This window comes from Talpa occidentalis, unplaced genomic scaffold (assembly GCF_014898055.3).
Source record: "Talpa occidentalis isolate TD23 unplaced genomic scaffold, MPIMG_talOcc4v2.1 talOcc4.17, whole genome shotgun sequence".
NCBI classification, from domain to species: Eukaryota; Metazoa; Chordata; class Mammalia; order Eulipotyphla; family Talpidae; genus Talpa; species Talpa occidentalis.
In genome coordinates this window covers 2,219,579-2,232,700 of record NW_023601754.1, presented here as the reverse complement: position 1 = coordinate 2,232,700, position 13,122 = coordinate 2,219,579, and the positions used below count along the sequence as shown (strand labels likewise).

General features: G+C 57.8%; 1 protein-coding gene across 1 annotated transcript in view; it reads right to left on the bottom strand.

Moving 5' to 3' along the window:
• Nucleotides 1-2,625: 2,625 nt before the first annotated feature.
• Nucleotides 2,626-13,122, bottom strand: part of NKD1 (NKD inhibitor of WNT signaling pathway 1) — a 70,056-nt gene continuing 59,559 nt past the window's right edge. Inside the window, 7 exon segments of the mRNA XM_037515771.2 lie at nt 2,626-2,854; nt 2,857-3,261; nt 4,002-4,129; nt 5,393-5,477; nt 5,949-6,096; nt 9,113-9,208; nt 12,067-12,173. Coding sequence (XP_037371668.1) covers nt 2,676-2,854; nt 2,857-3,261; nt 4,002-4,129; nt 5,393-5,477; nt 5,949-6,096; nt 9,113-9,208; nt 12,067-12,173 — 1,148 coding nt within the window. The 3' untranslated portion in view covers nt 2,626-2,675.

Sequence of the window (13,122 nt, the reverse complement as noted above, 5' to 3'; positions counted from 1 at the left end):
CTCACAGCAACCCTGTGAGGTGGGTCTTTTAGGAAGCCTCTTTAGAGGGGAAAGTGAGGCTTGACAGGTGTGGGGTTTCACCTGAAGCTCTAGGAGAGGGCGTCTGCTTGGAAGCCAGGTGGCATTGAGCCAGTCTGGGCTCGTGCCATGCCACCCAGATGGCACCCTGGGGCAGCTATCAGGTGCTGGAGAGAAGCTACTCTCTACTGTGTCCTATTTGGATCTTGTATATGTGCACGTTACTATTTTTGAAATGATTTTTAAAAGTTAGGTAAATCCCAACTGCCAGGAAATAATGGGATTCTGACAGATGTGCGGTGGGGAGAGGTGGCACGGGGACCTCCCCTCAGGCCTAGGAAGGACTCCAAAGCCACCAGGCAGGAGGCTGCTTGAGTGGGCCCAATTCCTGGCTCGTTTCCATGGTTGCGGGAATTCAGGCCTGTCTGCTCAGCACCCCCCCTCCCCTATCTTCTGGCACAGACCCCACCTCTTCAGCTCAGGTTGGACACGTGACCTCAGGTGGGCCGCGGCGATTGGTTCAAGGATGGGGACAGAATCCATGTCCTGCCAATCACCACCTTTCCCTGAGCAGAAGGTCCTTTGCCCACTGATCTTGCAGCCTGGGTGCCAGCAGGCCTAGCCTGGCGGAGGCAGCCTCCAAGCAGAAGCATAAATCCAAGAGAAAACCAGTTAAGACCCAGCTTCACTCACATCCCGGGTCGTCGTCGTAAAGTCAGCGCCCTCCCTGCCTTCCTGGCGTGGTTACATTCCTGTCGGTTTGTATTTGGTCCTGACTGACAGAAGCCCACAAAGCTAAATAAGGGAAACCCAAGTCCAGCAGTATGGGCTCGTGGAGGGGTCACTAGAATCTCTGTCCTGCCACCTGCTGTGTTGCAGTTAACGTCTCTGAGGCTGGTGTGCCCCCAGCTTCCGCTGGCCACCTCACAGGGTTTTGGAGAAGATCAGTTACATTTACCCAGCCTCGCAAACGCCAGCAATGAATACAATTAGCAGTGCAGTGCCAACCACGAAGCCCACCATCTTCGAGAACCAGAGGCTCTGGGAAAGACTCCGCCGGCTGGGAGACCCAGCAGCAGAAAGGCAGGCAGCTGGTCACTTTCTTCTCGCATCCCTCCAGACTCTCTGCCGGGGAACAATGCCCCTGTGACCTCCAGATCAACGGCTCCCCTTCTTGCCGGCTCTCAGCGGCCTCAGCCAACTGGGTCTCAACAGGATGTAGAGGGGCAGGGGAGTGAGGTCAGGAGGGTCCCCACATGCTGGCCACCTCCCTTTCCACTCTGTCTGTTGAGGATTCCTTGGCTCACCCCCTCCACCCTTGGGTGCAGTGGGCCCCACAGGGCCAGCCGCAGATTCTGCATGCTGTCAGGAGCCTTTGTCCACACTTTGTAAATAGTCCCTCGAAAATTTCTGCTTTTCACGTGGTTCCCAACTGACTGACGAACTCCCCCCGTTGTTCCCTGCTTTGGGAGGACACAGTCCCAGGGTCCCAACTCTGGCCACTGTCCTCACTCCCCTCCAAGTGTCTGAACCCCACCAGGCCTCTGCAAAACCTGCTAGACCCCCAAACTACAAGAAAGGTCCCCCAAGAAGAGGACAGTGGCTAAGTCACACCTGCTGGACAGAGTGTCCAAAGGAGGCACAGGGGCCACATCGGCTCAGGAAGCATCTAGAGAAGCAAACCACTGGCTCCTGCACACCAGAAACATACCTGAGAGTGTATATTTATAGAAAGATACACGGGGTGGGGGCGGGAGGGTGGGGACCCGCGGCACTGGCTACAGAAACAGAAGCTCTGTGGAGAGCCAGAAGGCAGGTGTGTATTTGCCAGCGGCAGAACACGAGGTTTGCACGTCTTCAGTCATAACCAACAACACACAACTGCCTGATCTTGGAAAACCATGCTTATTTATGTAGTTGGTTCCCTCTCCAGAGGTTTCCAAAAGGAGAAGGCTTTAAATAGGTGCGTCTTTTTAAAGAAGAGAGGAGCAGGGAGGAAAAGAGGAGGCGAAGTGTGTTTTCACGTGGTGCATGGCAGAAAAGAGGGACCGGTTTGGGACATGGGCGAGAGCCCACTGGAAAGGCGTGGAAGATGAGGCCAGAAGGACAGCTAAGGATTCTAGGTCAGGACATAAAAACACAACAGCCGGCCAGGTGGCGCCTGCAGTCCGCTGAAATCCCTTGTAGCACATGACAGTCAGTTAAGGGCAAAATAAAATCAGAATAATACTAAGAGGTAGCAGCTGTTTATCTTCTCGGAGATTTCGAGGGTTTCTGGAAGCCGGGCCAGGTAAGGGTGTTCTCCTGGAAGAGACGGGGTGGGGCAGAGCTCGGGCCCAGGGCGCCCCGGGCTGGGAAGAGTGTGGGACCCCTGCCTGGAGACGGCAGCTCTGAACCCCAGGGGGCTCCTGCCATCTACAGGCCACATCCAAACCCAGAGTCCGTTCTCAGGTGAGTTATGCAGTCCCCACAACATATAAATAAGAGTTTAGTTCTGTGTTTCCATATATCTCCTACCTGGAGGCTAGCTGAATATTAGTGGAGTAACAATAATTATTAATAACAATAATCGCCATAATAACAATAATTAATAGAATAATAATGCCTCGGGGGTCTGGGGGCGGGGGTCCTTCATATGGCAGGCGGGCTCGGGGGCTCTATGTCTGGTAGAAGTGGTGGTAGTGGTGGTGGTGCTCGTGGTGGTGGTGGTGCTCGTGTCTCTGGACGGCCTGGCCGGCCGCGCTCTCGTACACCACCACGGCGGGCAGCTCCCGCACCTGGTCCCGCCCCGCGACGGCGCCCACGGCCAGCGGCGCCTGCAGGCCCCGGCACCCGGCTGGCTCTCCTTGGTGCGGTGCTTGTGCTTCTTGTGCCCGAGGGGTGCCAGCGTGGGGAGGAGGACTGGGCTGGCGGCCAGGTGGGCGGAAGGGGACACCGCCGGGATGGCGGGTCCCAGAGGGGGTTTGCTTCTTGCCCCTCGGGCCGCGTGGCCCACACCCGCGCCCTTGCCCTGGGCCTTGGGGGACCTCACAAAGTGCTTGCTCCCGTCCTGGGTGCCCCGCAGCCGCTGCTGGACCTCGGAGACCTTGGAGAATGGGGTGTCAAGGAAGTGGAAGGAGCCGGGGTCCACGCCTTGGGGCTTTCGGTGTGGGACGTGCACAGCTTCTGGCTCGTGGGAGCGAGACCGAGTGGGGTTGGAGGTGCGGGGGTGCAGTTCTGACTTCTGGGCCGCTGACGGGGAGCCTAGAACCAACACAACGGATATTGCATGAGCACCTCCTGTGTGCGGCACTGTGTCCCCGAAATCACCCCAGTCCCAGTTCTCTGATAAAGACCTTCTTTGTCAGAGGTCCCCTTCCGCCCCCCACCAGTCCTCGCTGTCTTGCGGGAGATCTCACTGGAGATTTCTTCCCCATCTGCTCATGGGGAAGGCTGTTAGGCCTTTAAAAATAGTTCTCCCCTAAGAGCTCCCCAGCACAGGCAGGGACACTGACAACTGAGGGCACCGGAGTGTCCACAGGCACACCCCTAACTTCTAGAGCGAACCCACAGAGGAATGAAGCAGAGGATGAGGGAGGGTGAAAGGGGGTCGGGGAAGTGAGCTTACGTGAGCTTTGTCTGCCTGTATCTTAGCAAGAGCTAGGAAGCCAAGAGCAGAACCAGACGGCGTGGTTTGCTTCACTGAGAGGGGAACAGGGCAGGGAGGGCTGGACGGGGCGGGCTGGGGTGGGTGTGACCTGTCACTGTTGTTATATTGTAGGTCCTCACATGTTATTTGATTTTGTTCACCTTTGTGCATGTGTTACCTCAATTTTAAAATGCTTAAGTTTAACATCATCAAGAAGACTCTTAACCAGTCCCATAAAAGGTATGCCCGCCCCCAGCCCAGGCGGAACAGCAGCCACCCCTGTCCACCCACCGGCGACCACCGCCCACTCTCGCCCTCCCTTTGCCCCACCTGGCAGGTGCAGGAGCCCCCTTACCAGGCCCAAACTGGGACGTGTAGTTCTCTATCCCGGCGAGATCTAAGTAGTGGTTTCTCCTCTCGATGTTCTCGTCCACGCAATGGTGGTAGCAGCCGGACTGCTCCAGACGGCTGTCACCCTGGAACCTGTGGCAGGCCGGTGAGTGAGCCAGTGGGCACAGCCTGGGGGCACGTGGGGCAGCCCCACAGGCAGCAGAGACACCACGGAGAGGTCATCTTGGCAGTCTGTGCCTCCATCTCCCACCCTGCCCGTGGAGAGACAGACCCTGCCGGCTTCCCTGGGCCTTCTGGAAAGACTCGATAGGGACTTTGCTTTGAACAGGCCCATAGCAAAAGGGAGGGGTTACCGGTCAAACACTTAATGATACCCCGAAGCCCCAAGCCCTGTGAATTCATCGCAGGCAGGTGGCCTAACACCTGCCCTGGTTTCCCAGGAGTTACGGGAGCAGAAGCCTCCGAGCTATTGCACTCGAGGCTGGCAGACTTCACAAGTGGCCCAAAGTCCGGAATGGCCCTCCTAGCGCGTGTGTATGGGGTCGGGGTGGAAGAGGCGTGGCCAGTGCAGGATTCTGGGCTCCCTTGCTCTCCCCTTCAAGGCCCTCCATGATCTGGATGCCCCTCAACCTACTTCCTCCCCACGTACCCCAGCACAGCCCCTTCCATCTGCCGCCAGCATGAAAACCTCTGGTCCTTAGCCCTTTCCCCACACCATGCCGCCTCCCCTGCTGGGACCACCGTCTCCTCCCCCTATGAACCACGACTTTTCAAACTCCAGTCAACTCCGTTCCATGTTCCTAATAGCCTCAGGCCCCCATATTATCGCTACCTCACATCACTGCTTACTCACGGCCCTTCTTTGTACTGTCTCTGTCCCCTCCTTCCCTTCCTTACCGTTGAAGAAAGAACAGATGAAGGTAACAGGTGCTCTCTAACCCCTTACCCAGGTCTGAAACCCAAACGGCCCGGAAACAAGCCTGCCCTGATCAGAGGTCCAGGTAGCTGTGGCATCTACCTCACCTGGTATGGATATTCATATGTCTCCCTACACAATCAGCAGGTGCTAAATCCCAAGGTGCTGCCAGGCCCCAAATAGATACATGAGCAACATACCAGCAGCACCTGCTAGAACCCAACCACGCTGGGTTCCAGAACACATCGAGCCCAAAGCATTTTAGGTAAAGCAATGCAGACCTATAGTCAGCTTGAGTATTTTTTTTTTCTTAGTTCTTTTTCAATCATGATTTGTGAGCTTATCTTCTGAAATCACTGCCTCTAGGAGGGCAAAGACTGGAGCCTCCTGCTCAGAATCCCTCAGATGCAGGTACACAGTTGGCGCTCAATATGTGCTCAGGCACACGGGGCTGCCCTCTCCACCCATGTCCATTATACCTGAGGGGGGCTCGCTGCTTCTTCTCCCAGCTTCGCAGCTCCTCTGTGGGTCTGGTTTCTGCTCTGGGCCTTGTGTTCTGCAGGTCTGAGTCCCACCCAAGAAACAGTGAGGTGAGCAGCCTGCCTCTGAGCTCGCCAGCCTCCCAGCCCCGCCCAGGCATTCCCAGTGCCTGGCATGCGGCCCTTCCAAACTGGCCCACGGCAGCCTCACCACAGCTCTGCGGGAAGGGCTCTCTGAGCCAGGACTAGAGGAGTTAAGAAGCCGCTTGTCCTGTCACCTCCTCCCCCAGCCTCACAGACTCCTCACCTGTCCCTCAAGGCTCTGCTCACCACCCCCATCACAACAGGCCTTGGTTCTGGCTGCTCGCCACCCCACGCCCACCTCCAACACTTTGCTTACGCTAGGGCCTCCATCTGGAATCCCTTCCCTCATTTTCCTTTCCAAATCTTATTCCTTTAAGGATCTGCCCAACGCCTCCACCCCGGGACACCCTTCCTCTGCTCCCCAGTGGGGATTTGGTCCTTCCCGAGAGCCAGGTGGCCTCCAGCCCCTCACCAGGGTGATTAAGAAGGATGCTCTTCTTGCTCTGGCTGCCATCAGGGGCCACGGTGAGCTTCACCCGCAGAGTTTTGCTTGACGTGGGGGAGTGGTTGACCGAGGAGTCAACCACCTCATAGATGGTGTGCAGCAGGCTGGTGATGTCCTGGTGGGGAGAAGCAGAGACCACAGGCACCTTCGAACCTGGTAGAACCCGAGGTGCCGATTCGGCCCTGGTTCAGAGAAGGGGGGCGCCCAGGAAGCTGGAGTGGGGGAGCAGGAGAGTCAATGAGGGGGCGAGTAGGTATGGAGTGGGCAACTGGCTCACAATGTGGGGCCCTTGCACGACTGTGGAGCCGCCTGTGGAAACCCATCCCGCGCTGGTGCAGAGGGCAGCCCGGGACGCTGCGTCTCCATTGCACTTCCAAGCTGTCCTGCAGAGCTGAGGCAGCTCCCAGCCACTGAGAAGGCTCTTCTGGCGCGTGCTGACCACCAGGTAGCAACAGGTGGTCACAGAGGTGGGCTGGGAGAACTGGAAGTGGGGCTTTGCCAGCATCGCCCCAGGCCTGAGGAACCAAGTTCTGAATGAAAACATAAGGGTAGACGTGGCCCTAAAGACAAACTATTCTGTGAGAAGTTGGCCAAATCTCATCTCCTTTGCAACTCATGCTCCATGAGCTAGCTCAAAGACTTGTGACTGGGGTGTGGAGGGGTAGACCAGGGCTCCTCCCTCGGTCCCCCTATGTTTTGGGACTCTTCTAAGGTCATTTATTGAGGGCGGGGAGGCTTTATCTTTAAATGATGTTGGAAACCTCTGGAAAAGGTGTTTGTTCTCGGAAGGCCAGGTCCATGGACAATCAATTGCCTGCCCCGCGGAACCCCTTACTCCCAGCCCTAAGCTCTTAGACAGCTGCCACACCAAGGACTGCCACAGCCAGGCAGAGGGTGACTGGGTGGCCAGAAGCTGATTGCACCCTTAGGCGGGAGCAGCATCTGCTCAGCTGACCAGCCAGTGACAACACAATCTGTGTGACCTCAGAGAAGCCAGAAATCCAGAATGTCCTGTTAAATTTTCAGAATCTTACACAATGGCAACTTATTTCACTTGTTTCAACTACATATCTTCTTTCCCTGCCAAACCTGGCAACCACCCACCATCTCTCTGTCCCTGTGAATTTGATTATGCCAGGTGCCTCTGTAAGTGCAGCCGTATGTTATACATCTCTTTGTGACTGGCTTGTTTCACTTAGTATAATATCTTTAAGACCAATGCATGTTGTAGCAAGTATCAGAATTTCCTTCCTTTTCAAGGCCGAGTAGTATTCCATGTAGTTATATACCACAGTTCATCCATTCGTGTGTTGATGGACACTCAGGCTGCTTCCACCTTTTGGCCATTGTGAAAATGCTGTGACGAACACAGGCATACAAGTATTTCTTCAAGACCCAGCTTTCAGGTCTGTTGGTTGCATACCCAGAAGTGGAATTTCTAGATTGTTCTAGGGTAGAATAATTCTACACACACTTTCCTGAGGAGCCACCATACTGTCTTCCACAGCAGCTGCACCATTTCACATCCCCACCTTAGTGGGTGTGAAGTGGATTCTCACTGTGCTTGGATTTACATTTCTCCAGCGATAGTCAACATGTTTTCATGTGCTCACTGGCTGTTTGTCTATCTTCTTTGGAAAGATGTCTTCTTACGCCCCTTGCATTGTTTTATTATTGGTGAGTGGCGGGAGCTCTTTATACACTGCGGGCATTAACCCCCATCCGATATGCAATGTGCAAATGTTTTCTTCACTTCACTTTCACTGTTGAGCGCACCCCTTTGATGACATCAACTGTGACGTCCAGTTTACCTATTTTTACTTTTGTTGCCTGTGCTCTTTTCATTTTTAACAAAATCCTCTGGGGAGTTGGTCCAGGCTATGGGGGGCTAGACTGGGATTGTGGGGGCCACTGGTTTCTGACCCAGGTGCCAGCCCGTCTCTCGCTGGCTCTCCTGGTGGCCCCAGCTCGCAGAGGACTTGCCTTCCCTCTCTCCTCCCCAGAGTCTCCACACAGCCACGCTTGCCCACACTCTCTCGCCACCTCGGAAAGCCCACGAAGCGGGCAGATTGTCTCCATTTTAAAGCTGAGGCGGCTAAAGTCCACCAACGTCACCCTCCAAGCGCACAGGCCAGGCCTGGAGCCCTGGTGTGCGAACTCAGCAGCTCCGGCCTGCGCAGGGTGGGGCACAAGCGCGCTTTGGCGATCCCGCTGCAAGGTCAGCTCTGCCGATGGCTCGGCCCACTCACGGGAGAGGGGCTGGGGGATTTACTGCACAGGTAACAAGGATGGACAGGCACTTTCTTCTGACTTGCAAAGTCAGCCCAGATGCCAGGCCCAGGCTGTGCCTGCAGAGATGGAGGGTTCTGCATGCTGATGGCCAGAGATGCGAAGGGGAAAAGTATTTATAGCCAGATTTGAGGAGTGGCTTTGGGCTAAAAATAGGCCAGGGGAGACACCAGGCTGGTCCTTCCTGGAGAGGAAGCCAATCTCCTCGCTCTCGGTAGCAAGAAGACATGATCTGGTGAACAATTTCTTGGGGCGTCCTCCTGGACAGCCTCTTCTTGCTCGTGCTCTTGCTGCCAAGGGGAAAGGAGGGCAGAGTGCAGACTCCGAAAACAGTGTCCCCCACAGCTCCTCCAAGCCTCCTCCTCTGAGATGGGGACAAACCTCCCGCGGTCAGCACGTGAGGCTCCTCTGTACCTTCTGACCAGAAATGAATGCTGAAGGCAGCTGGCAGGGTCCTCGGTGTCGAGACTGGAGCTGCCACCAGCCCCCTGACCAATCCAGTCACCACCCAAGTGGCCGTGAACAGGTGCTGGCAGTGCCCTCGGGTGCTCCCTGCTGTGTGGGCGGAGGGGGCACAGCTTGGGATGCCCACCTGGCCCCGGCTCCTGGGCAGACTGGCTGAGGTGGGGAGGCCTGGGTGCTCTGTGCAGCCTTCCCCCAGGGAGCCAGCTGCCCCTTCCTTCCTGTCTCCTCTCCCCACTCCCCACTCCTGCCTGAAGTTCCCAGCAGCCACGCTCCCGGCCCCGCCACTGCAGTGGCCCCAGAAGGAGACGAGAAGGGACTGCAGCGGAGGCCCAGGACAGCACCCTGTGTCTCAGGATGTGGCACGGCAGGGCACTCACCTCTCGGGTGACCTTGCCATTGTTGTCAAAGTCATACAGGGTGAAGGTCCACTCCTGCCGGCTGTCCTCCTCCACGGACACGTCGCACTGCAGCTCCTGGACAGACACACACACGGCGGTCATCCAGCACAGCAACATGACTGTGGGGTGCCCGGGCCCAGGTCACGGCTGCCATCGCCCCACTGTCCTGCCCTGCCCCTCATGTCCTGCCCCTCTTGGTCGTTACCAAGACATGAGGGGCCCGGGGGAGGTGGCAGTCGGTGGTTTGTCCCAGAGAGGTGCCTACAGGGGCACCAGGCTCTCTAGGCTCACAGAGGCTTTGTGGCCTCGGGAGGATGGAACTTGGACCAAGGGCTAGAAGCTACTGGAAGGCAGAGAGATGGTGACACAGGAAGCCACAGGAGAACCCCCACATTGCGACCCGCCCTAGTGGGCAGGAGAGCATGACACTAAAAGCTGAAGCTCCGGAGGCAGCCCTGGGCAGCATGCTGGAGCTCCACAGCCGAGTGACTCTGGGCTTGGCTTCTCTGTGCCTCAGTTTTCCCTCATATAAAGTGTGGGAAATGACAGTGTCTATCTCATAATGTTGCTGGGAGCATCGCAGTCCCACCCTGTGACCCCTCAGCCTTTCCCTGTAGCTGTGGTGGCCAGTTTCCAAACCCCCACCTCCAGCACCAGGCAGTGTCCCAGGGCAAGGCTGAATACCCAGAGGAACCTGAACAAGGAGGGGCCAGCACCAGAGAATACCCCACGCAGCCTCCTTGACCCTTGGGGACAAATCTGAGCACATCCCAGACAGCTGTGGGAGAGTCCCCAGGGGCCCTGAGCCCTGCCGCGCCGGGCAGTGACCCGCCCGCTAACTCAGTACTGGCTTCCCTCTCCCCTGCTCCTGGGATCACCTCCCAAGTCCTGGTCGCGTGGTCTTGGGGGACCTGAAAACAAGTATGTAAGAGCCTGATTCACGCAGCAGCTGCCAACGTCTCTTGCGATGATCAGTCTGACACTGACTCTGCATCACCCCTCCCACACTCCGCAGGCACTCAGAGCTGAGCCGTGGCGGCCGGGCACAGGGGAGCAAACACCAGTGAGTCCTAGGGCGGCCGGCCGTTCGGGGACAGGTCTCACAAATGCCTTTATGATAAGATTCTATGTACAGAAAATAGATGCTCCCAGGCCCTCCTGCTCCACACCCAGCTTCTCCTTGGGCCACGCACAGGCCCCACCTGAGGAAGCCCAGCCCCCAGCCCCGGCCTCCAAAGGCCTGCAGCGTGGCCCCAAGCATGGAGCTGGCACAGCCCAGAGCCCCAGCCCTCCAGCAGTGCTCGGGCGGACCATGCTGAGTTCAAAGCCGGCTTTCCCTCAGTTGTGACATGCCCATCTGATACCTGCCAAGTGCAGCTCTACTCTCCGGGCACCGTTTCATGTGGCACAACCCACGCCGCTCCTGTGCCCCCACCAACACGCGGCGCTCCCTGCTCCCTGCCCCCCACTAGGCTCCAAGACAGCGTGGTCTGATTCAGAAACTCGAGAACTCCTTCTGGCTCACTGAGTCTGTCCTGGCTCCTCCGGTCCCTCCATAACCTGGGCTCTCAGGTGAGCCCTTCGCCTGGGTTGCAGGCAGCCCGCAGCCCCTCTCCAAAAACAGACCCCCACAGGCTTCCAGGAAAGTAAAATACCTGCGCCTGAGCCTTCTCTCTGCCTCGGGCTCGGCCCTCAGCTCACCACGCAATCCCAAAGTTCCACTGGGACCAGGTGGGCTCCAGGAAGAAGCAGACCAGGTGCTGCCTGTCCCCCTCAGCTCCTGCAGGGTCCCAAGTGACCTGCTGTACCCCCTTTGCTGTATCTTCCTCTCTCTCCTGCCACCCCCATGCGGGCCACACGAATGCAGCTTGTCATGCCCGCGCAATGTGCCAGCACGAGAAGTCTCCAGATCTGTGCTCCTGCTGTTCCCTCTGCCACAGCTGCCTTATCCCCGGTGCCCGCCGTTCTCAACTATGAGGCCTACCCTGTGCTCAGCGCTCAGAGGCTCAGCTCAGACTCTGCTTGCAGCCACTGCTCCTCCCCCAAGGCACCCATAACTACTCTGCCTGACAGGTGGTCCACGCTCCCCAGCTCCTAGATGCCCATCAGTCACGGACGGCACAGTCACTGGGAAGGGCCCCTGCTCTGTCCCCCTCACCACACTCTGCTCTGTGAAGCAAGAGCACCGATTGTCACTGGCTGGAAGGAAGAAGTGACACATATGGAAGCCCCTCTGAGCACTTCAGACATATCAGCTGATGGTGCTGACGAGCACCCCAGCGTCTGGCTCTGGAGTTACGCACCTGTAGTCTCACGAGGGGAAATGGAAAGGCAGGTGGGAGGGGAAAGGAGAGTGAAGAAAAGCCTGTCAGCCCCACGAGGGCAGGCCCGAGGGCCTGGTGCACAGAAGGAGCTTAACGCACAGTCTAGGGCGCAGGGCGGCCAGATCGAGCTCGGAGAGCCAGCTCCCTGCTGTGGCCCTCACACGGGGAAGCAGAGGCCCAGACCCAGCCAGGGGCCTGGCCAAGGCCTCCACCTCCTGGTTGTCCACCCACCTGAGAGCCCCTGCATGCTACGCAGAACAGCCTGGTGAGTTGGAAGGGACGGTTTCAACAGCAAGAAGCTGAGCCAGCGAGGGAGGCGGCAGCAGTACCACAGAGTCAGCTCTTCCTGTCTGCTCTCACGCCCACCCCACCTTCCAGGCTGCACCCCACATGGAGAGGGGGCCTGGCAGAGAGGGTGGACACAGCACGCTCGGGCCTGTGCTGAGCTGGGCGGCCCCAGATGTGGCTGGAGGAAGCCCCTACAGAGGGGTCTGTCATGCAGGAGGGGAGGGCCTGCACATCGGGTAGGCCTCGCTTCCCTCTGCGAAAAGCACCACTGAGAAGAGAAAACCTTTGTCTCCAGCCCCAGCACCGGGAGAGGAAACTTACTTCAAATTTCAGCTGCTTCTTAGAGCCAGGGCAAGACTCGCTGGCCTTCTCCACCCTCTTCTCATCCCCGCTGGCCAGCCCGTCGGTCTTCTCTGGAGGCAGGGCCACTGTGGGGGAGACCAGGGAGAAGGCGTGAGTGCAAGACCTTGTGCCTGACCAGATGCCAGGCTGGACCCACCACTGGCCGTGGCTTTGTCCCGGGGCCTGAGTGAAGGATGCCCCCACCAGGGCGCCAGGGCTGGCCAGGAAAGTAAGGACTCTAGTCAAACTACTCTGCTCTCTACCAGCTCTGAAGGCGGCCCCCGAGGCCCCCATGAGGAGCTGAGACTCCTGGGCAGTGGCCTTCACTGTGGGTGGACTGTCTTTGGAAGGCAAGGCCCTGGGGAAACAAGGCCACCGGCCAGGAAACTAAGTGGGGGTTCTGCATCTCCCACCCCCATTGCTCCACCATGCCTATCCACACAGCTTTACCAACCGGGCCCCCAGAGTGGCTGCTGGGGAGGTGCGGCAGAGACTCCCAGGGGGGACTGGGCTCTGCCCTCCCACTTTACTGTTAGCGGCCCCACCGTTAGCTAGAGCATCCGTGGGCACCCATCTGTGCATGAAGATGATGCAGTGACCTCACAGTGCCAGGCAGGCCCAAGGCAGGGCTGACTGAACATGCACTGTCCATCGGCTCTCTCTGTTGTCTTTCTGGGTCCTGACCCTACGGTGTGTGCAGCAGCTCCCCAAACCATAAAATGGGGTGACTGTAGCCCCCCAGAAATCTGTAAAGGGTTAAGAGCCAGGGCCCAGCTACAGAGTCCAGGGCGTGAGTGGCAGGAGTGTGGGATGCAGCCCCACTTCCTTTGGGGAACTGGGACAGTCTGTAGCTAAGTTTTCTGAGAACTGAGGTTTTGGAGTCAGGCAGACCCAGAGGCCCTTTATCACGTGCAGCAGCCGGGTGGGGCAGGACAGGGAGGAGAGGAACTTGAGATAAGGATGAGCCGGGCCATCAGGCCAGACAGGGTGGGACGGGAAGGCAGCTGATTAGCCCAGCTCCTTTCCACTGCCCTC